The sequence below is a fragment of the Ciconia boyciana genome, unplaced genomic scaffold (genome assembly GCF_034638445.1).
Source record: "Ciconia boyciana unplaced genomic scaffold, ASM3463844v1 HiC_scaffold_39, whole genome shotgun sequence".
NCBI lineage: Eukaryota > Metazoa > Chordata > Aves > Ciconiiformes > Ciconiidae > Ciconia > Ciconia boyciana.
In genome coordinates this window covers 193,478-218,755 of record NW_027328407.1, presented here as the reverse complement: position 1 = coordinate 218,755, position 25,278 = coordinate 193,478, and the positions used below count along the sequence as shown (strand labels likewise).

At 52.2% G+C, this 25,278-nt stretch overlaps 2 protein-coding genes across 2 annotated transcripts; one reads left to right on the top strand and one right to left on the bottom strand.

Annotated features, from left to right (window-relative positions):
- Nucleotides 1-3,700: 3,700 nt before the first annotated feature.
- On the bottom strand, nucleotides 3,701-4,648 carry LOC140645823 (olfactory receptor 14I1-like). The gene has a single exon (XM_072849290.1). The coding sequence runs from the start codon at nucleotides 4,646-4,648 to the stop codon at nucleotides 3,701-3,703; it is 948 nt and encodes a 315-aa protein (XP_072705391.1).
- A 10,611-nt stretch (nucleotides 4,649-15,259) lies between these two features.
- Nucleotides 15,260-16,294, top strand: LOC140645822 (olfactory receptor 14I1-like). The gene has a single exon (XM_072849289.1). The coding sequence runs from the start codon at nucleotides 15,317-15,319 to the stop codon at nucleotides 16,292-16,294; it is 978 nt and encodes a 325-aa protein (XP_072705390.1). The 5' UTR covers nucleotides 15,260-15,316.
- The last annotated feature ends 8,984 nt before the right edge of the window (nucleotides 16,295-25,278 follow it).

The window sequence follows — 25,278 nt, the reverse complement described above, 5'->3', positions numbered from 1 at the left end:
CGTTAGGGCTTGCTTTAGTTTAATGAGCTCCATGGTGCATTTGGTGCTGAGTCCTTGAACCTCAGGTACTTAGAGGAGATTGCACAAACCTCTCAAAATAGTCAACATCAAAAGCCAAACCCAAAGTACCTTGAAGCATTAATGAGCCCCACTGAGGGCCATTACTGACAAAGCCTCCCAAGGGACTCGTTAGAGCAGACAATTGGAGGCCATGATTACAGGTAGGCAAAGGCACTGTGCAGGCAGCTGAGATGCTGAGAAAACCCTGGCTTTGTTCTATGGAGCAGAAAGGCCAAGCTCTGACTCCCAGCCCCGGGGAAGGCAGATCCTGTCCTTCACACAGTGCTCAGGGCTCTTCCTGGGGCAGTGGGATGTGGGGTGTGTGGTGCTGAGGGAAGGACAACGCTATGAGAGTTCCCAGCCCTACTGGGGGTGTGCAAGGAGGCAGTGAGGCCCCAGTGCCTTAGGACAACATGGCTCCTCATAGGCCTTCCTGGCACAGACAATTGCCAACCCAAGAGGACAAAGCCTTGGGTTATCTTGATGACTTCCAGCTTTGCCAGCGCTCTTTACCATCTCCACCCAGGCTGTCCTACACTGTCCCACACCTGCTTCTTTTGCCCTGCAGGCTGGAGACACCCATCTCCCTTCCCCACCTTGCTCTCACCCCGACATTTCCATACATTCACTGACATCTGTCCACCCTCACACTCTGTTCCTTGAAACACAAAGACATGGACTGATCTCATACTCCTTCTGGAGGACTTCATGTACCACAGCACTACCCTTTGAGTGACATTTCTTCCTCCTCATGCCCTATCTCCACCTTCCAAGCTGCACTTTGTGGCAGTGTTTCTCTGTCCTGCTGTTTCCCAACTCAAGAAGAGCTCCACCATCTGGGAAACAACCCTTCCAGCAGGCATCCCAACCCATCAGCCTTCTGCTGGCTTTTCACCTGACCACACACAAGTAACCTCACCATCATCTCCCAAGGCTGATAGCCTTTCAGCTTCTCGTATAGACACGACCAAGCTGCGTGCCTGCTGCTGTCCCATCGTGTACTCAGGCAGGAGAGACAGGACAACGAAAATGTAAGCCCCCTTCCTGGAGCGAGCCTAGGTCCTTCGGTAGAGGGGATCTCCCAGGCAATGTGCCAACCAGGTGCCTTCTGCTGGCCTGTCAGAGACCCTGGCAGATGTGAGCTTAAAAGCACATACCCCCGCCATGAGTCAAGGGCTGAGCTATCAGCTGTTTCAGCAAGAAGTGACCTCACAGTCCCTTTCCCAGGCACATTCCTGCTGTTGGCCTATCACCTCCAGAGGCAGAAGTGACCTCACAGCCCCCTTCACAGCCACTGGCTTCCTACTGGATTATGAGTTCCTGAGGCACAATAGACACGTGATACTGTACCAAACCATCACCCTCCTTGTGGCCCAGTACCTGAGCAGATAAAAGTAAGCTTGTTTCATCACATTTATCTCATAGATTTCCTACCAACGGTTTGAGCGGAGAAATATTCATCAGAGGAACTGCTCTATTTATATTGATGCCTTATATATCTCTACTTCTGCCTCTCTTTTTTTTCCTTCTTCCTCTGTCTATGCTGTCTTCAGAAAGCTCTCCAAGGAAAAGATTCATTGAATCATAGAATAACTCAGGTTGGAAGAGACCCCTGAACATCATCCTGTCTGGCTGTCCTGCTCAAGGCAGCGTTAACCAGATGAGGTTGCTTAAGGGTTGTGACCAGTTTGGCATCATCCACAAAGGAGCTGAAAAGGCACTCCCTCCCATTGTACAAGCAGCTAATGGAGACATTCAACAGTGTTGGCACAAGGGCTTGCGCTGAGGGATGCCACTAGTAAGTGGCTACAGGAGGACTCTACCACTGGTGACATTTGGGCTTGATCCACCAGCCAGCTTCCCACCCACTGCATCATCCAGTTCTTCAGCCCCGATATTACCATTCTGGCTATAAAGAGGCTATGGGAGACCATGACAAAAACCTTGCTAAAGTCCAGGTACAAAACATCCCCTTCGTTCCCCGACCCATACGGTTTTGGCTATCCCTTTCTTGTCCTACGAGTACCTGGAAATGGCTGCAGGAGTATTTGGCCCATCACCTTCTCTGGCAGTGAGGAGAGGTTGACCAGCCTGTAATTCTCCCAATCCTCCTTCGTGCCCTTCTTGAAGAAAGCTCTGATGTCTGCCTTTAGCAAGGACCCCAGAACATCTCTGATTGGTCTGACACATGTGAGGGCCCAATCCAGAAAGGTGACGTGAGCAGAGTGGAGCATTTGCAATGAGCCGTTCCAAGGCAGGTGAGATGAATCTCACTGGGACAGTGGGGTTTATTCCTGGAGTCACACACAGAAATGGCAGGGCCCTGTGAGGTGTCCACATCTGAGCTGGCCTCATGCACTCCTCATACACACAGGGGTGTTCAGAGGCACGAGGCCTTCCCTTGCACATGTGGAGGCAGTGCACTGCAGCAGGCATGGTGACTCTCTGGCCTCCTCTTGCCACTCCCAGAGGCTGGGAGGCACCTCAGCCCTGCGGTGTATCGCCCTGCTCTGCACCTGCCTGAGATGCCCCATGGTGTGAGGAATGGACACAGGGACCTTGGTTCACAGAAGCACATCCCAGTGCTGCGTTCAGGTGGTTGGTTTCCAGGGGACGTTACTCTCAAGTGAAGTGACCTCGAGGTACTGTCTGTCCCACTGGCCTTTATGGCACCTCTAGGAATCGCTGATGGCATTTGTGCTCACTCGGGTTCATCTCCCCACACACACGATGTGCATGCTTAAGTCTCCTCTGAACAATGCAAACATGGACTTCTGACCTAGTCATTCAGTGTCCCTCCATGGAAGGACAAACAACCTCTCCGAGCTGGGGTGAGAGGCCAGTGCTGGGAATGATGGTTGCAAGGGGCTGGTCTGTGAGGATTGTCCTGGGGCACCTTGCCCAGGGTGTCCAGCAAACAAGGTCACAGACCAGCCCCTGCTCTGCTGGTCCTTCAAGTCTGTCCCTGGAGGACTGGCTGTGCAACGGACACTGCTGTGTGCAACCACCCGGCACACTCACACACTTTAGCTGTTCACTGGTGTTTTCCTCAACAGGGCACTTTCTTGAGCTTCTTCTTGACAGCAACTTTGAAAGAAGATCTAAGCCTTCAGGCACTGCCCTCAGGAGATCACCTTCGTTATGGAAATGCTGTTATGGAGGCCAGCTCTGTCACAGAAGTGCCCATTGCCTGTCCCTGCCTGCAGTCACAAGACTACCATGCAGCACGGCTATGACCAAGCTGCCAGTGCGCTCAGGCCTTACACCAATACAAGGGATCAGAAAGGCAGTGTGGAAGTGGAGAGAGAAGAGCCCGGGAAGAGCAAGGGCTGGTGCTCCTGGCAGTGCTGCCATGCTGGGACTCTCGTCCCCTCCAACTCTGCACACACAAACTGTCCCTGCAGCTCCAAAATGGCCTTGGAGGAATGATCTGAGGAAAAAAAAAAGTCACTGAAGGGCTCTTTATTTTGTTTCAACGCACAGAAAGCACAGCTCCTCATTTACACAGCCTCTCGGTCAGAAAAGAAAAGCAGAGAGTGAATTAGAACGGGAAGACAACATTCTCACAAGTAAAAAACCACCACAAACAACAAAAACCACAGAAGACAGGCTGGGCCTGTAATGAGTTATATTATAACTGCTATGTAGAAGTAGTTTGTTCCTTCAGAAAAACATCCATTATCAGTATCCACACTGCATCCTTGAGCTCCTTGTTCCTCATGCTGTAGATGAGGGGGTTCACCGCTGGAGGAACCACTGAGTACAGAACTGCCATCACCAGGTCCAGGGATGGAGAGGAGATGGATGGAGGCTTCAGGTAGGCAAATGTGCCAGTGGTGACAAACAGGGAGACCACAAGAAGGTGAGGGAGGCACGTGGAAAAGGCTTTGTGCCGTCCCTGCTGAGAGGGAATCCCCAGCACGGCCATGAAGATCTGCACATAGGAGAGCACAATTAAAATAAAACATCCTAAAAAAAGAAAAGCACTAACCACAAGAAGCCAAAGTTCCCTGAGGTAGGATTCAGAGCAGGAGAGCTTGAGGATCTGGGGGATTTCACAGAAGAACTGGTCCAGGGCATTGCCATGGCAGAGGGGTATGGAAAATGTATTGGCAGTGTGCAGCACAGCATAGAAGAAACAACTACCCCAAGCAGCTGCTACCATGTGGACACAAGCTCTGCTGCCCAGGAGGGTCCCGTAGTGCAGGGGTTTGCAGATGGCAACGTAGCGGTCGTATGCCATGATGGTGAGAAGACAATACTCTGCTGACATCAAAAAGAGAAACAGAAAGACTTGGGCAGCACATCCTGCATAGGAGATGGCCCTGGTGTCCCACAGGAAATTGGCCATGGGTTTAGGGACAGTGGTGGAGATGGAGCCCAGGTCGAGAACAGAGAGGTTGAGGAGGAAGAAGTACATGGGGGTGTGGAGGCGGTGGTCACAGGCTATGGCAGTGATGATGAGGCCATTGCCCAGGAGGGCAGCCAGGTAGATGCCCAGGAAGAGCCAGAAGTGCAAGAGCTGCAGCTCCCGTGTGTCCATGAATGCCAGGAGGAGGAACTGGGTGATGGAGCTGCCGTTGGACATTTGCTGCCTGGGCATTGTCATAGGAGAAAAAGACAGTGACAAGTTAGGGGAGACTTCTCTGACCACAATCAAAGCCATTTCCCATAGACCCTCCACCTGCTACACTCAGACACCCTTTTCTTTTTCTCGGAGACCTTCCTGACGCTCTGTGCCTGGATCCCTGGCTTGTGCTGGCTGTGTGCGCGATGAAGACACGAGGAATCTGCCCAAGGGCTCTTGATAAGTCATTCCCACTCTGCAGAAGTGGGTAGGGGCAGGGACCAGTCCTGGTGTTCAACTTTGTCCTGTGAAACCACTAACGCAGAAGGGCCCGCCAGCATCTGCACTGCCAGTTCTAAGGAACGGGAATGGTAACGGCAGTTCAAGAGTTTTAAGGTTTTTAAGCTGCCCCCCCACCTCCCCTGGCGAGTATTCTTGGATGACAGAAACCCTCAGCATTTCTGCTGCCCTCAGGGAGAACAGAGCGAGTTCTGCGAGGCCAGAGGATTGCCTGTGGGTTAGTGCAGAGTGAGGGGAGCTAGTCTGTCTCTCTGTTAAGTTCCCAGTTTCACTGGGCTTGCAGGTTTCCGAGGTAGAGGGTGATCACACAACCATGTTACCCTTGAAACCACCAGACTCTGCTGAGAGCAGACGGATCCACCACAGACCACTAAATGTCTCACCCTTTCTCATGGTCTCAGCACCCCACTTCTAGCCAAGGACACACATGGCTGATTTCACCAACCCAACAGTGTTTTCTCTGTGGTACATGTCTGTGCTTCTACGTGGGGCTTTCAGATAACAACAAGATGCTATAGGACAGGTTTGCATCCTGGAGAGAAGCTCACAGCTGGGAAGGAAACCTCAAAGAGATAGCCAAGTGCCCTAAAGATGGCATTTGAGTAAGGGAGAGTCACCTCATTCCCTAGATGCTCTGACTGCATGGCCCACAGCCCCACAGCTGAGAGGAAAGCTGGGACACTTGTTCCCATGGACACACCTGCATGAAGGGACACACCAGATCAGTGTGTGACTCTGCAGCTGAAACTCCACCTCCCCAGACACCCTGATAGCAGGAACAAGATAAAAATAACACAGACAAGTGGAAAAACAAGGAAAAAGACAGTGAGCTTGGAGAGGCAAAGGGAGAGGCAGCTGGGCTCTCAGGACAGCGTTACCCTCACCCAGCTGTGCACAGACACTACCAGACACCAACATTGCTGGGCAGCTGCTCTCACCCCTGTGCTCTGCAGAGGGACATGGACACACAGCTGGAGAGCTGCAGCACGGCTCTGCTGGAGCTCTGGCTGCAGAGGAGGTGGTTCACGCCTTGGACCCCACAGCCCTGAGGGCAGAGGCTTTGCTGGGTGGGACAGGAGGCAAGGGGGCTTGCTCAGGGGAAGGGGTCTGCATTGGAGGGTATCATTATGAATTCTCCCTCCCACAACATTTCTGGTTTTCGATTCCTCTCATTCCCTGATCATATCTCTGCTGCCTGGAGATTTTCATTCTGGGAGGTGTTTCCCTGTCCCATGTCTTTCCCTGTCAGCACTCACAGATGCCATCCCAACGTCTGTGCACTCACCCTGGCCCTACAGAAACCTGCCTGTTTGCAGGGCACTGGCTGCATGCATGGTCCTGTTTGCAGGTGGAAAAGGGCAGGTAAGAAACACCCTGATGGGCCCAGCAGAGGTGATGCTGGTGCTGTCCATAGGCAGAGGAGTGGCTGAAGGCATGTTATGAGGATTCTGGCAGACCTACTGATCACTCAAAGCTGAAGTTCAGGAGTCTCAGTGACTTGTTAAAACTTGAGACCTCCTTTTCCTTTTATACTTTTCTCTTCCCCACCCCACCCCACCCCCTGTCCCCCATCTCCCTGGAACAGGAAACTGAAAAACAGACTCAGGAAAGCTCCTTATCTTTATAGCAATCCTTTTCTTCATCTTCTCGTTGAGACATCTCCTTTGAAATATCCTGGGGGTGATCTGGAGCTGTGAGCAGCCCTGACCTATGCAGCACTCTCTTGAGAGCAGAAAGACCCTGCCTTGCTGGGAGTCACTCCTTCCACCCACAGCTTCTCCCCACAGCTCATTGGGGAGCACCCCGGGCAGGCTGGGTGCTGACCCTGGCAGGAGGCAGAGTCCCTGCCCAGCACACAGCCCCTGGGTCACAGGGACCCTGCTCTGAAGGACAGCTGTGGGTATCCCCAGGTGCACACCCACTTTTACACCCCTGCAGCCATCCCTGGGAGAAAGCAGCCATCATGCCCTGTCCCTCTGATGGTGCAGCAGGCAATCCCTTCTTGGGAGCACGTCCTCCTCCTCCTCTACACCAGAGAATCTCTGACAGTTGAACTTACATACCTCATAGGCTGCGTGATGTGCCAGCTTCAGGAGATCCCTCCAGGATCTGCAGATGCATTGCCCTGCAGCCACAGACTTACTGTCTGTGAAGAATTATCTTCGAATGAGCTCTCACCATCATTGCACTCCAGACTGCCTTTAACATCTCTCTCCCTTGCTCCTCTCCCCTCTGCACCTGCAGGCAGTGTCCTCAGCCCTGCTGGGCTTTGCAGAGGAGCTGCTCCTGGGCAGAGCTGTCTCTCTGCAGCGCTGCCCGCTTGCCATGAGCTCCCTCCATCCCAGGAGCCCAGCCCAGCTCAGCAGCAGAGGACCAGCCCAAGGCAGCACTTTCTCTGCCCCTCTGGGCTCCCTCCAGGTGTCCCTGGGGCTGCAGGGGAACCTGCTGGGAAACAGGCTGAAGTCAGCACTCATGTTCCCTCCCTCAGCTGCGGAGAGACACTTCCTTCCGGCACTGTCATTTCTGCAATGAGGAAAAGATTTGGGCATGAGAATCACCTTTCCTTGTTCCATCATTAGACAGGACACCTGGACAGTGACATGGAAGGGAGCTCCCTTACCTGTTCTGAGGGAAGGGATTCAGCTGAGTCAATGGAACATCTCATCCTGTGTATGTAGTCCTGGTGCTGGAAGGGGACTCAGCTCCCTCCCATGCCTGCCACAAACCCACAGGCGTTGGGATTTCCTCACCTCATTCCAGCTGTGCACAAAATGGGCACCTGCATGTGAGCTCCATCTCTCAGCTCCCATGGTCATCAATGGAGAGGGATGCTAGGAGTGAGATGCAAATGTCTGCTGACATTTGAGGTGCCAGAAGTCGTCGAAGACATGTGCAGGGAACTGTAAACTGAAATGTAGCAGTTCGTAGAGACAGGGCATCATCTGGGGGCATCCTCTTGGAGGCTGTTGAGAATTGCCTTTGGCCATCTAAAAGTTGCCAAGTTATGGGCAGCTGAACTCGTTATGCTCAGGGCAGCTTCTAGAGGCATTCATCTGAACAGTTGGAGTCATGTGGCTTAGGGAGAGCTCAGCCTCTTTCTTCTCCTTCTGCTGTATTTACCAGATCTCCACTGACTCCACTGGCAGGTTTCTCATGGTCATCCCCACATCGCCTAACAGAATTTAGGGCAGCTACTCAATTTAATGTTCAAATCCAGGCCCACAGAGCTATGGGAGATGCCAGGGCTTGCAGGAACAGAAGAGGATTTATAGGAAAGCAATTCCCATTCAGAGCAGATATGTAACAGACACCCCAGACAGCATCACAGGGAGTGCGATTTGCTGCCTGTGTGCCATTGACTGTTGCCATCAGTCAGGGGCATCGGTCATCAAATGCCATCAGAGAGGCAAGGTCTGTCCCTCCTCTACCCAATACCTGCAGGCATTGCGTGAACACGAAGCACATCACACTGGGGTCTTTACTCAGTCCCTTGATGATTCAGTCAAGGAACAGACCAATCATTTTCCCAATGTGCCTGGATACATCTTGTCTTCAAAGACAGCATCCTTCAAGCACAGCAATGATCCTTATATAAACTCAGTTGAAACTGGAAAGTGAATGCAACAGGAACCAAGATGAGCTGTTACTACATCAGGAACAGTTAAAGAAGAAAGAGAGAGAATGTGGGATCACTGCTGAATTTAGTAAGAGTAGGTGTAGATAGATTTGAGATACTCTATGTCCTCTTTGCCTCAGTTATTGCCAGCAAGGTCTCTCAGGCCTTTGGGCTTTGAAGCAGTACTCCGGAGGAGAACAACCAGGGGTGGATGGGGATCAAGCCAGGGGTTACTTGAGCCAACTACACCCTTACCAGTCCGTGGGACTGGAGAGGTTGCATCCAAGGGTGCTGGTCAGCACGGTGAGCTCATGTGGATGACTGAGCACAGCCACCCTAGCAGTGGGCTTTCCCCATCTGTCAGGCTGAGGCACGCACACAAGATGGAAACATCTTCATCATCGCTGATTGGCACAGGAGGGACCTTCCTTCCTGTTGCATTCTCAGGGCTATCCTCTTCATCAACCTCCACCCACAGACATCCCCTGCTTTCCATTGCTGGTTTCACACATGGTTTTGAGCATTTGTTAAAGCCACCAGCCATCCCCTTGTTTCTCACTGACATCCCCCAACCCTCTCTCCCACACCTACACATGGCCAAGCACTACTGCTCAGGGTCACTCACTCTTCAGAAGAGGCCTTGAGCATTTTGGATCTTCCAGATGCTTTTTACAATCTTCCTTGCTGCCTCCAGAGCTCACGGTGAGCTTTCCTGGCCACAACAGGGCCTTTTGTACACTACCTTTTATGAAACGGTTCTCTCTTTATGACTGTCTGTGCAGAAAGAGGAGTCACAGAAATGCACCAAATATATCAGAACAGATGTTGAATGAAGTGCCAGTAAGAACCAGGTGAGCTAGCCCCATGCCTGTGGCTTCCTGGCAAGGAATCTGTCCTCAGAAGGGGTTCCAGCCTCTGCCGCTCTCTGGAGAGGAAAACCAGCCGTGTCCATGCCACCTGGGGACACAAAGGGTTGACTTTTGCAAGACCACCCTTCATCTGAACCACTTCAGTTATGTACTTGTGGATTGGGTATCAGGCTGTATATTGCAAATACTGATTCCATTGGAATTGCTCAGAGGGGCTACCACAGATGCAGATTGCTCTGCTGCACATACGTATATTGAGGCAGATTAATGCTTTTGTTGTTGAGTTTGTTGTTGTAGATACTGACATTCTTAGGGAAATCACAGAAACACTTGAAGGATAATTGGAGGGTTACCACCTTAGCAGCCCTCCAGTGATCTGGTTCCTGTTTGCCATTGTCTCACTGTCATTGGGCAGGGTGTGGTGTAAAAGGTGCTGAGCAGAGGGGGATAATCACTCCTTCTGGCTGTGCTCCTGCTCACACAGCCCAGGATGCTGTTGGCCACCTTCACTGCTGGCTCCTCTTTTTCCTCATGAAACTCAAGGACCACCAGAGCCATTTCCACAGAGCTGCTGCCCAGCCACACAGCTCCTGGCCTCTGTCGCTGCAGCCTATAACTCCCCAGCTCAGTCCTTGGGTCTTTTTAGAAGATGTATGCAGGACTGGCTTTTTGCTTTGTCCAGTCCTGATGACCTTCCACAATGTATCAGAGCAGCCCTGCTATGACATGGGCCTGGTCTCTCACCATCCTGGGATTCATCCCATCTGGTCCAATGGACTATGAAGGGTTGAGCTTACCTAAGTAACCCCTGACTTGACCTCCATCCACTGCTGCATTTGCCTGGGGCACATGGAACTGGGAGACCTTACTTGTGAAGACAAAAGCCAAGAGCACCTCACACCTATCTACACCAAAATTTAGGAAATTCAGCCACACATTATCTTCATTTTGTCTTTTTGTCAGACCACAGCTGTAGTGAGCTCTGCTGCCCTTCTCTGCTGCTCACGTGGGCTCCCCCACTAAATTTGCAAGACCAGGCCAAAGCCTGCTCCTCTGAGGTCTGGCATCTGCACTTTTCTATTCTCCTTCGCCTTGCGAGGTGAGACCCCACTATTCCATGGTCATGACAGCCAAGGCTGACACTGGTTTTCACATCCATGTACAGTTCTTCCTTCTTTGAGAGGAACAGTTGCAGATGAGCATCACCATTGCTGACCAGTCTGGCAGCTGTGCTATAAAGACCTGTGTCCCAAGCTGTGTCTTGACCAAGCCCCTCCAGAAAGCTCCAGGACTGTTTGCAGGCTGTTGTGGTCCCCTCCCAGTGAATGCCACGGTAATTAAAGTCCACAGGGGGACTTCAGTGGGTTCTTTGTCTCCCACCAAAATGTCACCCTTACCAGCCTCTCCTCTGACCCTCACCCAACATGTTCATCCCATAGAGGAGCTCCACACACCTAAGCAGCTCCTTCACACTGAGGACACTTCCCTCCTGACCTTTCTGGCCTCCTGATCATCCTGTACCCACCCATCACAGCAGCCCAGCCATGTGAGCTGTCCCAACAGGCTCAGCTGTTCTTCCCTCAAAGTGGAATGAAGAGATTGCACACACAGCCCCAGCTCCTCCTCTCTGTGCCCCAGGCTGAAGGCATCAGTGCATGTCTGGGCTGCAGCACCTCAGCTGGGGCACATTTGGGCTGAGAGCAGACTTGCAGCAGGGAAACCTGCTACCAAGCCCCCAAGACCTCAGCTGTGCAAAGGCTTTGCTTCAGAGCAGAGACATGCTGGAGTGGATGCCAGAGGGCAGTGTGAAGAAGAAATGAGGTGCCCAGAAAGAGAGCAAAGCCCGCTCTCCCCAAGGCCAGAGAGAAACAGAGCTCGGCATTGCAGCCTGAGCAGGAGAGGGGTTTGCTGTCTGTTGTGTGTCTGCAGCCCTGAGGGCCTGCGATGGAGGTGAAGCTGATCTCAGGAAGGAAGAGATGATGTTGAAAATGTCCTTGGCATTGGACATCCTGTGATACCAGCATGATGAATATCACTGGCCTGATCCACGATTGTGATATGGAGGGGATAGTTAAACGATGGGGGAGAGAAGAACGAGGAGAGTTTGAGAGGGAATGCACATGAGTGCATGAGACCGTGGTGTGATGTGCTTCATGTTCATGCACTGCCCCGCATCCACTGGAAAGAGAGGGGAACAACCTTGTGTCAGTGCAGTGGTGCGATTCAGTCACTGGCCCAAAGGCACTGAATCTGTCTGAGATGCCCTGGGTGATGCCTGTCACACAGCTAGTTTGAAAGGCGATGGGGTTCCTGTATAGGATCTTTGCTGTCCATGTCAGCTGTATGTAGTTGTGCTGCAGAGCCCTGGCATCTCATGTGATCAGGGTGAGCCCTGGCATCTCACCCCTGGCATCTCTACAGGCCTGTATCTGGATATTACATTAAGATTCAGCTGCCCTGAATTAGTTTAGACAATTGGAGTGCAAGGGATGCACTTGACAAAACTGCCATTTTACTTGAAGGATGTGTAAAAAATACAGTTGATGGTGAAGAGAAGAGAAACAGAGCCCTCCCTATGCCGCATGACTCCATTTGATCAGCTGAATACCTCTATAGGCAGCCCTGTACATAAGGAATAGAGGGGTCCTCAATTTGGGCATCTGCTATCATTCCAGCTGGCCAATTTAATTTCCCATCAGCCTCCAAGAAGATGCCCCCAGATGCTGCCCTGTCTCTATGAACTGCTCCATTAGAGCTTGCAGTCACCTGAGCATATCTTGGACCACCTCCTGAACCCCAAATGTCACCAGGTGCTGGTGTCTGAACAGCTCACTCCTGGTCTCCATCTCCATTCTTACCATGGGAGCTGAGACAAGGAGCTCACATGCAGGTGCCCAATCTGTGCACACCTGAAGTGACACAAGAGGAATCCCACCTCCTGTGGGTTTGTGGTCTGCATGGGAGTGAGCTGAGTTCCCTTCTTCCCCAGGACTACAGACCCAGGATGAGATGTCTCTGTGGACTCTGCTGAATCCCTTCCCTCAGCAGGGGTACAGGAGATCCCTCCCTGTCACTGTCTGGGTGTCCTGTCTAATGATGGGACAAGGAAAAGTGATTATAGGAGCTAAATCTGACTCTGGGAAGTGAAATAACACAGCTGGAAAGAAGTGTCTCTCCCCAGGTGAGGGAGGGAACATGAGTGCTGACTTCAGCCTGTTTCCCAGCAGGTTCCCCTGCAGCCCCAGGGACACCTGGAGGGAGCCCAGAGGGGGCAGAGAAAGTGCTGCCTTGGGCTGGTCCTCTGCTGCTGAGCTGGGCTGGGCTCCTGGGATGGAGGGAGCTCATGGCAAGCGGGCAGCGCTGCAGAGAGACAGCTCTGCCCAGGAGCAGCTCCTCTGCAAAGGGCAGCAGGGCTGAGGGCACTGCCTGCAGGTGCAGAGGAGAGAGGAGCAAGGCAGAGAGACGTTAAAGGCAGTCTGGGGTGGGAGGAGAGGTGAGAGCTCACTGCGGGAGAATTATTCACATCCCTCTACGTGGTAAGTCTCTGGCTGCAGGGCAATGCATCTGCAGATCCTGGAAGGATCTCCTAAAGCTGGCACATCCCACAGCCTATGGGATCTGTAAGTACACCTCTCAGAGATTCTCTGGTGTAGAGGAGGAGGGCATGCTCCAGAGCTGGGAGTCCCTACTGCACCATCAGAGGGACAGGGCATGATGGCTGCCTTCTCCCAGGGATGGCTGTAGAGTGTGAAGCCGGGTGTGCAGGCAGGGGTGCCCAGGGCTGTCCTTCAGAGCAGGGTCCTGGTGCCGCCGGGGGCTGAGTGATGGGGCAAGGACTCTGCCGCCTGCCAGGGTCAGCACCCAGCCTGCCTGGGGAGCTCCCCAGGGTGCTGTGGGGAGGTGCTGAGCTCTAGGTAGATACAGTGACCCCCAGCAAGGCAGAGTCCTACTGCTGTTGAGAGGGTGCTGCATGGGTCAGGGCTGCTCACAGCTCCAGATCTAAATATCCCTAGGATATTTAGAATACAAGATTTCAAGGAGAAGGTGAAGACAACGATTACTATAAAGATAAGGAACTTTCCTCAGTCTGTTTTCAATTTCCTACTCTTGAGGAATGGGAGGGATAAATGATAAAGGAGTTCTGAATTTTGACAAGTCACTAAGAGTCCTGAACTGTAACTTTGAGGGATCAGTATGTCTGCCAAGCATCTCCTAATGTGCTTTCAGCCACTCTGCCTATGGACAGCACCAGCATTACCTCTGGCCTGTCCTTTTTCCTACCTGCAAACAGGACCATGCATGCAGCCAGTGCCCTGCAAACGGGCAGGTTTCTGTAGGGCCAGGGTGAGTGCACAGAGGTTGGGATGGGATCTGTGAGCACTGACAGGGAAAGACATGGGACAGGGAAACACCTCCCAGGAGGAAAATCTCCAGGCAGCAGAGATATGATCAGGGAATGAGAGGAATCAAAAATGAGAAATGTTGTGGGAGGGAGAATTCAGAAATCTCCCTATGATCCCCTCCAATGCAGACCCCTTCCTCTGAGCAAGCCCCCTTGCCTCCTGTCCCACCCAGCAAAGCCTCTGCCCTCAGGGCTGTGGGGTCCAAGGCGTGAACCACCTGCTCTGCAGCCAGAGCTCCAGCAGAGCCGTGCTGCAGCTCTCCAGCTGTGTGTCCATGTCCCTCTGCAGAGCACAGGGGTGAGACCAACTGTCCAGCAATGTTGGTGTCTGGGAGTTGTTGTGCACAGCTGGGTGAGGGTAACGCTGTCCTGAGTGCCCGGCTGCCTCTCCCTTTGCCTCTCTAAACTCACTGCATTTTTCCTTGTTTTTCCACTTGTCTGTGTTATTTTTATCTTGTTCTTGCTGTGAGGCTGTCTGGGCAGGTGGAGTTTCACCTGCAGAGTCACACACTGATCTGGTGTGTCCTTTCATGCAGGTGTGTCCATGGGAACAAGCGTCCCAGCTTTCCTCTAAGCTGTGGGGCTGTGGGCAATGCAGTCAGAGCATCTAGGGGATGAGCTGACTCTCCCTTACTCAAATGCCATCATTAGGACCCTTGGATATCTCCTTCAGGTTTCCTTCCAAGCTGTGAGCTTCCCTCCAGGATGCAAACCTGTCCTATCGCATTTTGGTGTTATGTGAAAGCCCCACGTAGAAGCACAGACATGTACCACAGAGAAAACACTGTTGGGTTGGTGAAATGAGCCATGTGTGCCCTCGGCTAGAAGTGGGGTGCTGAGACCATGAGAAAGGGTGAGACATTTAGTGGTTTGTGGTGGATCTGTCTGCTCTCAGCAGTGCCTGGTGGTTTTCAAGGGTAACATGGGCGCGTTATCACCCTCCGTCTCAGAAAGGTGTAAGCCCAGAGAAACTGGGAACTAGACAGAGAGACCAGGAGACCAGCTCCCCTCACTCTGCACTAAAACACAGGCAAACCCCTTGCCTCACAGCACCCACTCCGTTCTCCCTGAAACATCAGAAATGCTGAGGGTTTCTGTCATCCAAGAATACTCACCAGGGGAGGTGGGGGGGTAGCTGTAAAATCGCTAGAACTCTTAAACTGCCGTTACCATTCCCGTTCCTTAGCACTGGGAGTGCAGATGCTGACAGGACCTTCTGTGTTAGCAGTGGTTTCACAGGACAAATTTCAACACCAGGGCTGGTCCCTGCCCCTACCCACTTCTGCAGAGTGCGGCTGACTTATCAAGAGCCCTTGGACAGATTCCGTGTCTCTTCATCACTCACATGGCCAGCACCAAGGAGGGCTGCAGGCGAAAAGCTGAAGGAAGGTCTCCTAGAAAAAGAAAAGTGTGTCTGTGTGTAGCAGGGGGAGGGTTTATGGGAAATGCTTTTGATTGTGGTCAGGGAAGTCTCCCCTAACATGTGACTGTCTTTTTCTCCTATGACAATGCCCCATGCCCAGCGGCAGCAAATGTCCAACAGCAGCTCCATCACCCAGTTCCTCCTCCTGGCATTTGCAGACACGCGGGAGCTGCAGCTCTTGCACTTCTGGCTCTTCCTGGGCATCTACCTGGCTGCCCTCCTGGGCAACGGCCTCATCATCACTGCTGTAGCCTGCGACCACCGCCTCCACACCCCCATGTACTTCTTCCTCCTCAACCTCTCTGTTCTTGACCTGGGCTCCATCTCCATCACTGTCCCTAAAGCCATGGCCAATTTCCTGTGGGACACCAGAGCCATCTCCTACGCAGGATGTGCTGCCCAAGTCTTTCTGTTTGTCTTTTTGATGTCAGCAGAGTATTGTCTTCTCACTGTCATGGCCTATGACCGCTACGTTGCCATCTGCAAACCTCTGCACTACGGGACCCTGCTGGGCAGCAGAGCTTGTGTCCACATGGCAGCAGCTGCCTGGGGCAGTTGTTTCTTTTATGCTGTGCTGCACACGGCCAATACATTTTCACTACCCCTCTGCCAAGGCAATGCCCTGGACCAGTTCTTCTGTGAAATCCCCCAGTTCCTCAAGCTCTCCTGCTCAGACTCCTCCCTCAGGGAAGCTGGTCTTCTTGTGGTTAGTGCCTGTTTAGTGTTGGGATGTTTTGTTTTCATTGTGCTGTCCTATGTGCAGATCTTCAGGGCCGTGCTGAGGATCCCCTCTCAGCAGGGACGGCACAAAGCCTTTTCCACGTGTATTCCTCACCTGGTTGTGGTCTCTCTGTTTATCAGCACTGGCATATTTACATACCTGAAGTCCCCCTCCATGTCCTCTCTGTCCCTGGACCTGGTGATTGCAGTTCTGTACTCCGTGGTTCCTCCAGCTGTGAACCCCCTCATCTACAGCATGAGGAACCAGGAGCTCAAGGATGCAGTGTGGAAACTGATAAGGGATGTTTTTCTGAAGCAACAAAATACTTCTGCATAGTAGCTAAAATGTAACCCATTACAGGCCCAGCCTGTCTTCTTTATTTTTTGTTGGTTTTTGTGGTTTTTTACTTGTGAGAATGTTGTCTTCCCCGTTCTAATTCACTGTCGCTTTTCTTTTCTTAACGAGTGTCTGAGTAAATGAGGAGCTGTGCTTTCTATGTGTTTAAACAAAATAAAGGGCCCTTCAGTGACTTATTTTTTTCCTGAGATTCTTTCTCCAAGCCATTTTGGAGCTGCAGGGACAGTTCCTGTGTGCAGATTTGGAGGGGACGAGACCCCCAGCATGGCAGCACTGCCAGGGAGCAGCAGTGCTTGCTCTTCCAGGGCTGTTCTCTTTCCACTTCCACGCTCCCTTTCTCATCCCTTGCATTGGTGTAAGGCCTGAGCGCTCTGGCAGTTTGGTCACAGCCGTGACCGCATGGTAGTCCTGTGACCGCAGGCAGGGACAGGCAATGGGCGCTTCTGGGACAGAGCTGGCCTGCATAACAGTGTTTCCAAAAAGCAAGGTGATCTCCTGAGTACAGTGCCTGAAGGCTTAGATCTTCTTTCAAAGGTGCTGTCAAGAACAAGCTCAAGAAAGTGCCCTGTTGAGGAGAACAGCAGTGAACAGCTGAAGTGTGTGAGTGTGCAGGGTGGGGGCACGCAGCAGTGTCCCTTGCACAGCCAGGCCTCCAGGGACAGACTTGAAGGACCAGCAGAGCAGGGGCTGGTCTGTGACCTTGTTTGCTGGACACCCTGGGCAAGGTGCCCCAGGACAATCCTCACAGACCAGCCCCTTGCAACCATCATTCCCAGCACTGGCCTCCCACCCCAGCTCGGAGAGCTTGTTTGTCCCTCCATGGAGGGACACTGACTGACTAGGTCAGAAGTCCATGTTTGCATTGTTCAGAGGAGACTTAAGCATGCACATCGTGTGCGTGTGGGCAGGTGAACCCGAGTGAGCACAAATGCCATCAGCTATTCCTAGAGGTGCCATGAAGACCAGTGGGACAGACAGTGCCTCGAGGCCACTTCACTTGAGAGTAACGTCCCCTGGAAACCAACCACCTGAATGCAGCACTGGGATGTGCTTCTGTGAACCAAGGTCCCTGTGTCCATTTCTCATGCCATGGGGCATCTCAGGCAGGTGCAGAGCAGGGCGATACACCGCAGGGCTGAGGTGCCTCCCAGCCTCTGGGAGTGGCAAGAGGAGGCCAGAGAGTCACCTGCTGCAGTGCACTTCATCCGCATGTGCAAGGGAAGGACCCCTGCCTCTGAACACCCCTATTTGTATGAGGAGTGCATGAGGCCAGCTCAGATGTGGACACCTCACAGGGCCCTGCCATTTCTGTGTGTGACTCCAGGAACAAACCCCACTGTCCCAGTGAGATTCATCTCACTTGCCTTGGAATGGGTCATTGCAAATGCTCCTGTCTGCTCACGTCACCCTTTCTGGATTGTGCCCTCAAATGTGTCAGAGCAATCAGAGAGGTTCTGTGGTCCTTGGAAAAGGCAGACATGAAACCTTTCTTCAAGAAGGGCAAGAAGGAGGATTGGGAGAATTACAGGCTGGTCAGCCTCCCCTCATTGCCAGAGAAGGTGATGGGCCAAATACTCCTGCAGCCACTTCCAGGTACTCGTAGGACAAGAAAGGGACTGCGGAAGCTCTATGGGTCGGGGAAAGAAGGGGATGTTTTGTACCTGGACCTTAGCAAGGGTTTTGTCGTGGTCTTCCATAGCTTCTTTACAGCCCGATTGGTGATTTCTGGAGTCAAGGAATGGATGATGTAGTGGGTATGAAGTTGGCTGGTGGATCAAGCCCAAATGTCACCAGTGGTAGAGTCCTCCTGGTGGCCACTTACTAGTGGCATCCCTCAGTGCAAGCACTTGGGCCAATGCTGTTGAATGTCTCTATTAACTGCCTGTACAATGGGAGGGAGTGCCTTTTCAGCTCTTTTGTGGATGATGCCAAACTGGGCAGAGCCCTTAAGCAACCTAATCTGGTTAATGCTGCCTTGAGCAGGACAGCCGGACAGGATGATGTTCAGGGGTCTCTTCCAACCTGCATTATTCTATGATTCAATGCATCTTTTCCTTGGAGAGCTTTCTGAAGAGAGCATAGACAGAGGAAGAAGGAAAAAAAGAGAGGCAAATTAGAGATATAGCATGCACCAATAGAAATATAGCAGTTCTTCTGATGAACATTTCTCCACTCAAAGCATCGGTAGGAAATCTATGAGATAAATGTGATGAAACAAGCTTACTTTTATCTGCTCAGGTGCTGGGCCACAAGGAGGGTGATGGTTGGGTACGCTATCACGTGGTCAATTGTGTCTCGGGAACTCATTATCCAGTAGGAAGCCAATGGCTGCGAAGGGAGCTGTGAGGTCACTTCTGCCTCTGGAGTTCATAGGCAAACAGCAGGAATGTGCCTGGGAAAGGGACTGTGAGGTCACTTCTTGCTGAAACAGCTGATAGCTCAGCCCTTAACTCATGGCGGAGGTATGTGCTTTTAAGCTCACATCTGCCAGGGTCTCTGGCAGGCCAGCAGAAGGCACCTGGTTGGCACATTGACTGGGACATCCCCTCTGCTGAAGGACCTAGGCTCGCTCCAGGAAGGGGGCTTACATTTTGGTTGTCCTGTCTCTTTTGCCTGAGTACATGATGGGACAGCAGCAGGCACGCAGCTTGGTTGTGTCTATCCCAGAAGCTGAAAGGCTGGCAGCCTTGGGAGATCATGGTGAGGTTACTTGTGTGTGGTCAGGTGAAAGGCCAGCAGAAGGCTGATGGGTTGGGAAGCCTTCTTGAAGGGTTGTTTCCCAGATGGTGGAGCTCTCCTTGGAGGTAGGAAACAGCAGGAGAGAGAAACCCTGCTGCAGAGTGCAGCTTGGAAGGTGGAGATAGGGCATGAGGAGGAAGAAATGTCACTCAAAGGGTAGTGCTGTGGTACATGAAGTCCTCCAGAAGGAGTATGAGATCAGTCCATATCTTTGTGTTTCAAGGAACAGAGTGTGAGGGTGGACAGATTTCAGTGAATGTAAGGAAATGTTGGGGTGAGAGCAAGGTGGGGAAGCGAGATGGGTGTCTCCAGCCTGCAGGCAAAAGAAGCAGCTGTGGGACAGCGTAGGACAACCTGTGGTGGAGATGGCAAAGAGCGCTGGCAAGGCTGGAAGTCATCAAGAGAACCCAAGGCTGTTTCCTCTTGGGTTGGCAATTGTCTGTGCCACCAAGGCCTATGAGGAGCCATGTTGTCCTAAGGCACTGGGGCCTCACTGCCTCCTTGCACACCCCCAGTAGGGCTGGGAACTGTCATAGCGTTGTCCTTCCCTCAGCACCACACACCCCACATCCCACTGCCCCAGGAAGAGCCCTGAGCACTGTGTGAAGGACAGGATCTGCCTTCCCCGGGGCTGGGAGTCAGAGCTTGGCCTTTCTGCTTCATAGAACAAAGCCAGGGTTTTCTCAGCATCTCAGCTGCCTGCACAGTGCCTTTGCCTACCTGTAATCATGGCCTCCAATTGTCTGCTCTAACGAGTCCCTTGGGAGGCTTTGTCAGTAATGGCCCTCAGTGGGGCTCATTAATGCTTCAAGGTACTTTGGGTTTGGCTTTTGGTGTTGACTCTTTGAGAGGTTTGTGCAATCTCCTCTAAGTACCTGAGGTTCAAGGACTCAGCACCAAATGCCCCATGGGGTTCATTAAACTAAAGCAAGCCCTAACGAGCTATGTGCCTTCCTGTAATTTTCTTCTAGTCTTGTACAGTTAATTCGAGAGGTTTCCTAGTGCACTGCTGGAGAAAGATTTCAAAGAACTTCTAATAAACATGGTCTTTTATTTTAAAGTGTGTATTTTATTACTTTTCAGTTTAGAGAAAAGACAATAGGAGCATTCTCTGTTTGATATTGATCCATGGTCTCTCCTAAGGAGGTCTGCACTGGTAGGAGAAGCTGTCCCTTGAGGTCTGACACAGTATGGACAACCTTGCTCCTCACCTCCCCAACCCCACCATTTCTCTCATCAGCCACCTGGGACTTGTGTCCCTTTTCCTTACATCAGACTTCTCCTCTGCAGTCTGCAGCTGGATGGCACAGCTCCTTTGTGCCAACTCCTACCCACTTTCCTTAGAGACCTGGCTGCACACAGGCAAAGAGGGATTTTCTTAATTTTGAGCAAACAAATTAAAACTGATTAAGATTCACCATTCAAATAAAACACACTCCTCAACTGTATGCCAAGTACAAGCTGCCACCCATGAGGTTCACCTCCCACAAGGCATAATCATGCAAGAAATGTTTTAGACAGAAAGGACATTATAAAATAGACACAATCAAAGAGTTGGCTCTTTAGACAGAATTACACAGGCTACTGAAATTTAGGCAGGCTTTTAACTCCCTGAGGCTCAAAGCAGCTACTGGATTGTTGAGGGGTGCCTGAATGATCAAAGAGTAAAGGGAAGGCAAATCTAGAGAGCAATTGCAAGTGTTTCTGTGCAGATGGGTTGCTGGAAAGGTGACTTCAGACATGGTCAGTTTAGTTAGGACAGGTGGAAATATGTGAAAGATGAGGGATATTAAATGCATGGCCGAATAGACAGAGTACTGACCATGCATCTATAAAGGAAGGTCAATAGTGCTCCACTTGTTATTAATGCACATCCTGAAAACTCCTCATTTTGATCTCATGGGAAAACACCAACATTTTATTAAAAGTATGCAGTTGTTTCAGCTGATGAGGTCACGCTTATACTTGTAAACACGTGTAAAAATTCCTCAGCTTTTCAGGCAGAGCTCCGCTGTCTGACTGTCACTGTGCAGTGCCAGCTCTGAGGACCCGGTGTCTCTGCAGTAGGTGCCTGGGACTGGCAGCTGTCACAGAGGACCTGCTGGAGATGAGAGCCCCTTGGAAGCTGCAGCTGCAGCCTGGGCAGAGGGTCCCGGGGCACCTCCACTGGCACCACGCGCCCGTGTCCCTGTAACTGCATCCCACCCCAATTTTATGATCGCTTCCCTTTGGAAACAAACGCAGGGCACAAATCCCCCAGAGATCAGTACATTAAAACAAGACAAAACAAAGCCAGGAGGAGAACAACATCAACAGTGTTGGAAGCTTAAAATTGCAACAAGACTTTTCCTTCACTCTACATCTTGCATTCTATTTCTTTGTTGCTTCATTTTTGTAAAATGTTCTCAACATTTCCATCATACTGAGGCCTTCAGCATTAAGAAAGATAATTTTTGTGTCTTGCACAGAGCCCAGGGCCCCAGAAAACTCCCTGCCCTGGACTGTCCACGCCACCTCTAACTCTTGGCACAGAGTGAGTCACGCTCAGAGGTGTTGACAACTCTTGCCTGATGGAGGAAAGCAAGGTACACAGCTTCAGGGAAACGTTCTCCTCATTTTGGATGGCCAAATTTGCACTAATCTCATCAAATCTGTGTTATCTGTCTTTCTATGTGAGTATATGGAAAAACCTGTATTTATGTATACGTAAATGTATAAAAAAATGTGTAGATGTGCCCAGTTACTCAGCAAAATACATTTCCTACCAGCACTCTCAAAGGAAGAACCTTTGTTCCGAGGAATTACTGTGTTTATACTGTCTTTGTCACTCCGTCCCCTGCCCCACAGGGCACTGGCACCAGGTTTCCCTCAGCTGCCTTCCTTGTGCTGACAACACATTTAGAGAAGCCCTTCTGGGGGCCCTCCCCATGCATGGCCACTTCCAGCCACCACAGAGCTTTGGCTCTGCTGGCTCCATCCCTGCACCCCCAGGCCAGGTGTCTGTCTGCCTCCTGGGCAGCCTGGTCCCCTCCAGCCTCCCTGCACTTCCTTCTGCAGTTTGACCTCCTAAGTCAGGGGGGTCCCTCTTCATCCATGCTGACCTCTTGTGGGCCCTGCTCCACTCCCTGCACTTCAGACTGGCTTCTTCCTGGGCTTTGAGGATGTTGTCCCTGAAGATCCAGGGGGGACTCACAGCCCCTTTGTCCTCCAGCACACTCCAAGCAGATCCTCAGCTAACTGAAATCAGCTCTCCTGCAGTCCTGCACTCTCATTCTGCTAGTTGTCCTACTTCTCCACCAACTCATGGTCACTGCAGCCATGGCTGCCCTCATCCTTCCCATCCCCAGCCAGAGCCACCTTGTCTGTCAGGAAGAGACCAGCCCTCCTCAGCTCATCGAGTGTCTAATGTGTCAAGATGCGGTCTTCCACACCCTCCAGGCATCTCCTGGGTTACTTGTGCCCAGCCCTGGTGCCCTCCCAGCAGACTGGGGGGTGGTTCAACTTGCCACGTAAGGGAGGACCTGTGACCGTGAGGCTTCCTCCAAGGCAAGGCTCTGTGCATGCCAGCCTCCCCTTTGCCCAGAGCTCAGCTCCACCTCCTCACACACCTGCCTGCCTTCCTGAGGAGCCCTTGCCGTCCATGGCTGCCCTCCCACCACTCGAGCTGTCCCACCAGGGCTCTGCAGTCCCCGTGGGGAGCACGTTGCTGCCTGCCCAGCAGAAACGACAGCGCTGCAGAGGGGAGAGGAGAGGCAGGCAAAGGGGAAGGGTTCTGGGAGGTTGGCTGGGAGGCTGCTCCTGTTGCTGGAAACGGATGATGCAAGGAGAGACATTGTAGCTGGGAGGTGGATTTTGAAGTCACTTCTTTGGAAAGAACCCAAGTGGCCAGGTGCTGAGGCAGGCGCAGTGATGTCGCCTGGAGCGTCGGAAAACCCACCCAGCAGTGCTGAGAGCTTGGGAGAGGGGGGATGCAGAGGAAGGTGAAGGTGACATGGCTGGGAGGTGGACTGAGTTGCCATTTCTACTGCAGTAACCTGACTGACTTGCGGCAGGCAGGCCGATACTGTGACATCAGCAAGTGCATCACAACCCCAAAGCGACACAGATGACAGCTCAGGCAGTGGAGAGGGGTAGAGGTAGGCAAAGCCAACATGGTTGGGCTGTTGCTTGTGAGGTCACCTCATGACAGCAATGTGATTGCCCAGGAGCAGGCAGGCATCATGAGGTCATCAAGGACACCAGATGGGATGGCTGCAGACAGATGACTGGGCCCCTGGTGAGGCCCTGCCCTGGGGTGAAGCCACCTGTACATGCCATGGGAAACTATGGGAGGTGGCATGAGAAACTGCAGGATGTGACAGAGAAGAGCGTGAGAAGGGACCAGAAGTCTGGGCAGCACCGTGTGTCCCGGCTGGGTCTCGCAGGTGGCTGCAGACATGAGGAGTGGCCAAACAGCACAGAGGAGAGCACTGGGGACCTTCTGGGTACTCAAGGCCGTAAGTGCCTGGGGAGCCATCAGTGATGCCATTGAAGTCCCAGAGGACCTAGGCAATGGTATTCAAACTATCACATTTGGGTACAAATGGAGAAAACCTGAGACCATTGGTGAAAAATAATTGCTGAGGGTTATGAATTGGGGAGGAGACTAGGGCAGAGAAAGGGAAGGATCAAGGTGGATCGTGGAAGAAGCAGCAGACTGTGGAAGAGGGGGCAGGAGGGGGCTGCAAGGGGCCAGCTGCCCATGGGGAGGTGGCTGGTCAGTGCCGGTCTGGCCAAACCCTCTGCCTGATCACCGTGGTCTCTCATGCTTATGATACTGGTTTCAGTTGGGGTAGAGTTAATTATCTTCACAGTACCTGTTATGGGGCTATGTTTTAGATTTGTGATGAAAACAGTGTTGATAACACACCAATGTTTTAGTCATTGCTGAGCAGTGCTTGCACAGTGCCAAGGCCTTTTCTGCTTCTCACGCTGCCCTGCCAGCGAGTAGGCTGCGGGTGCACAAGGAGTTGGGAGGGGACACAGCTGGGACAGCTGACCCCAACTGACCAAAAGGATATTCCAGACCACAGGATGTCACGCTCAGCAGTAAAAGCTAGGGTGAAGAAGGAGGAAAGGGGGAAGGTTCAGATTTATGGGATTTGTCTTCCCCAGTCACCGTTACGTGTCACAAAGCCCTGCTTGCCCAGAAATGGCTGAACACCTGCCTGCCGATGGGAAGCAGTGAATAAATTCCTTATTTTCCTTTGCTTGCACGCAGAGCTTCTGCTTTACCTGTTAAACTGTCTTTATCTCCACCCATGAGTTGTCTTACTTTTACCATTGCAATCCTCTCCCCCCACTGTGCTGTGGGGCAGTGATTGAGCAGCTGTGTGGTGCTGAGCTGCCTGCCAGGGTTAAACTACACCATTTATTAAACTCTGCTCCTCGCTGTTTGCTGTGTGAGTGGGCTCACTGGTGTGTGTGTGTTAGCGCGTGAATGTATGTACGTGCTGTGCTGGTCAGTTCTAAGTGGGGTTAGCAAGGAGGACGAGGGCACCAGGATCTGGAGAGACCCAGGGCTGGAACTGCCAAGCGGGTAGTATCTCTGGGTCTGGGCAGACCCAAAGCCCAGGCCCACACTGGAGGGACTGTGGGGTGTGTAAGCCTGCAGGTAAATTCTGCCGGGAAGGTAGGGAGCACTCGTGCAACCTTCACACCAGAGCAGCCTGAGAGGGGGAACGGGATGGGGCCAGCTGTGCTGCTCATGGCTGTGCAAGTGCTGCTGGTGGTGTGGTGGCTGTAAAGGTGCTGTTGCCTGTTGGAGCTGGTCTGTGTAGGGTTGGCCGTGTCCATCTTTGTTTCCTTGCAGACACCTGGATTTAGTGCTTTCCCTTTGGATGACTCCACCTTGGGCAATCTCTCACTTTGTGAGAGAGGCTCCAGGCAGTGACCACCCCAGGCACCCGCGGTCCATGCGTATGTCGCAGGCTCTCCAGGCAGGTCCAGATTCCTCTCCTGGAGGATGTCCTCTGCCCTGTCACGCACTGGGACAGCGCAGTATGACAGTACCTCAGTGACCGTTCACCATCTCCACTGTCAATAGACAACAACACGTGTCCTAAATCCAACCATTTTTCTCTAACAGCTACCCAGGTGACAACGAGATTTTTACTCAGGCCCTTTTGGAGTGAAATTCCTGGGCCTGTTGTTGGCATCAGGTGTGGAAGAACATCCACATCTTG

Coding starts and splice junctions, on each gene's coding strand:
- LOC140645823 (XM_072849290.1), bottom strand. CDS start 4,648: ATGTCCAACGGCAGCTCCATCACCCAGTTCCTCCTCCTGGCATTCATG.
- LOC140645822 (XM_072849289.1), top strand. CDS start 15,317: ATGACAATGCCCCATGCCCAGCGGCAGCAAATGTCCAACAGCAGCTCC.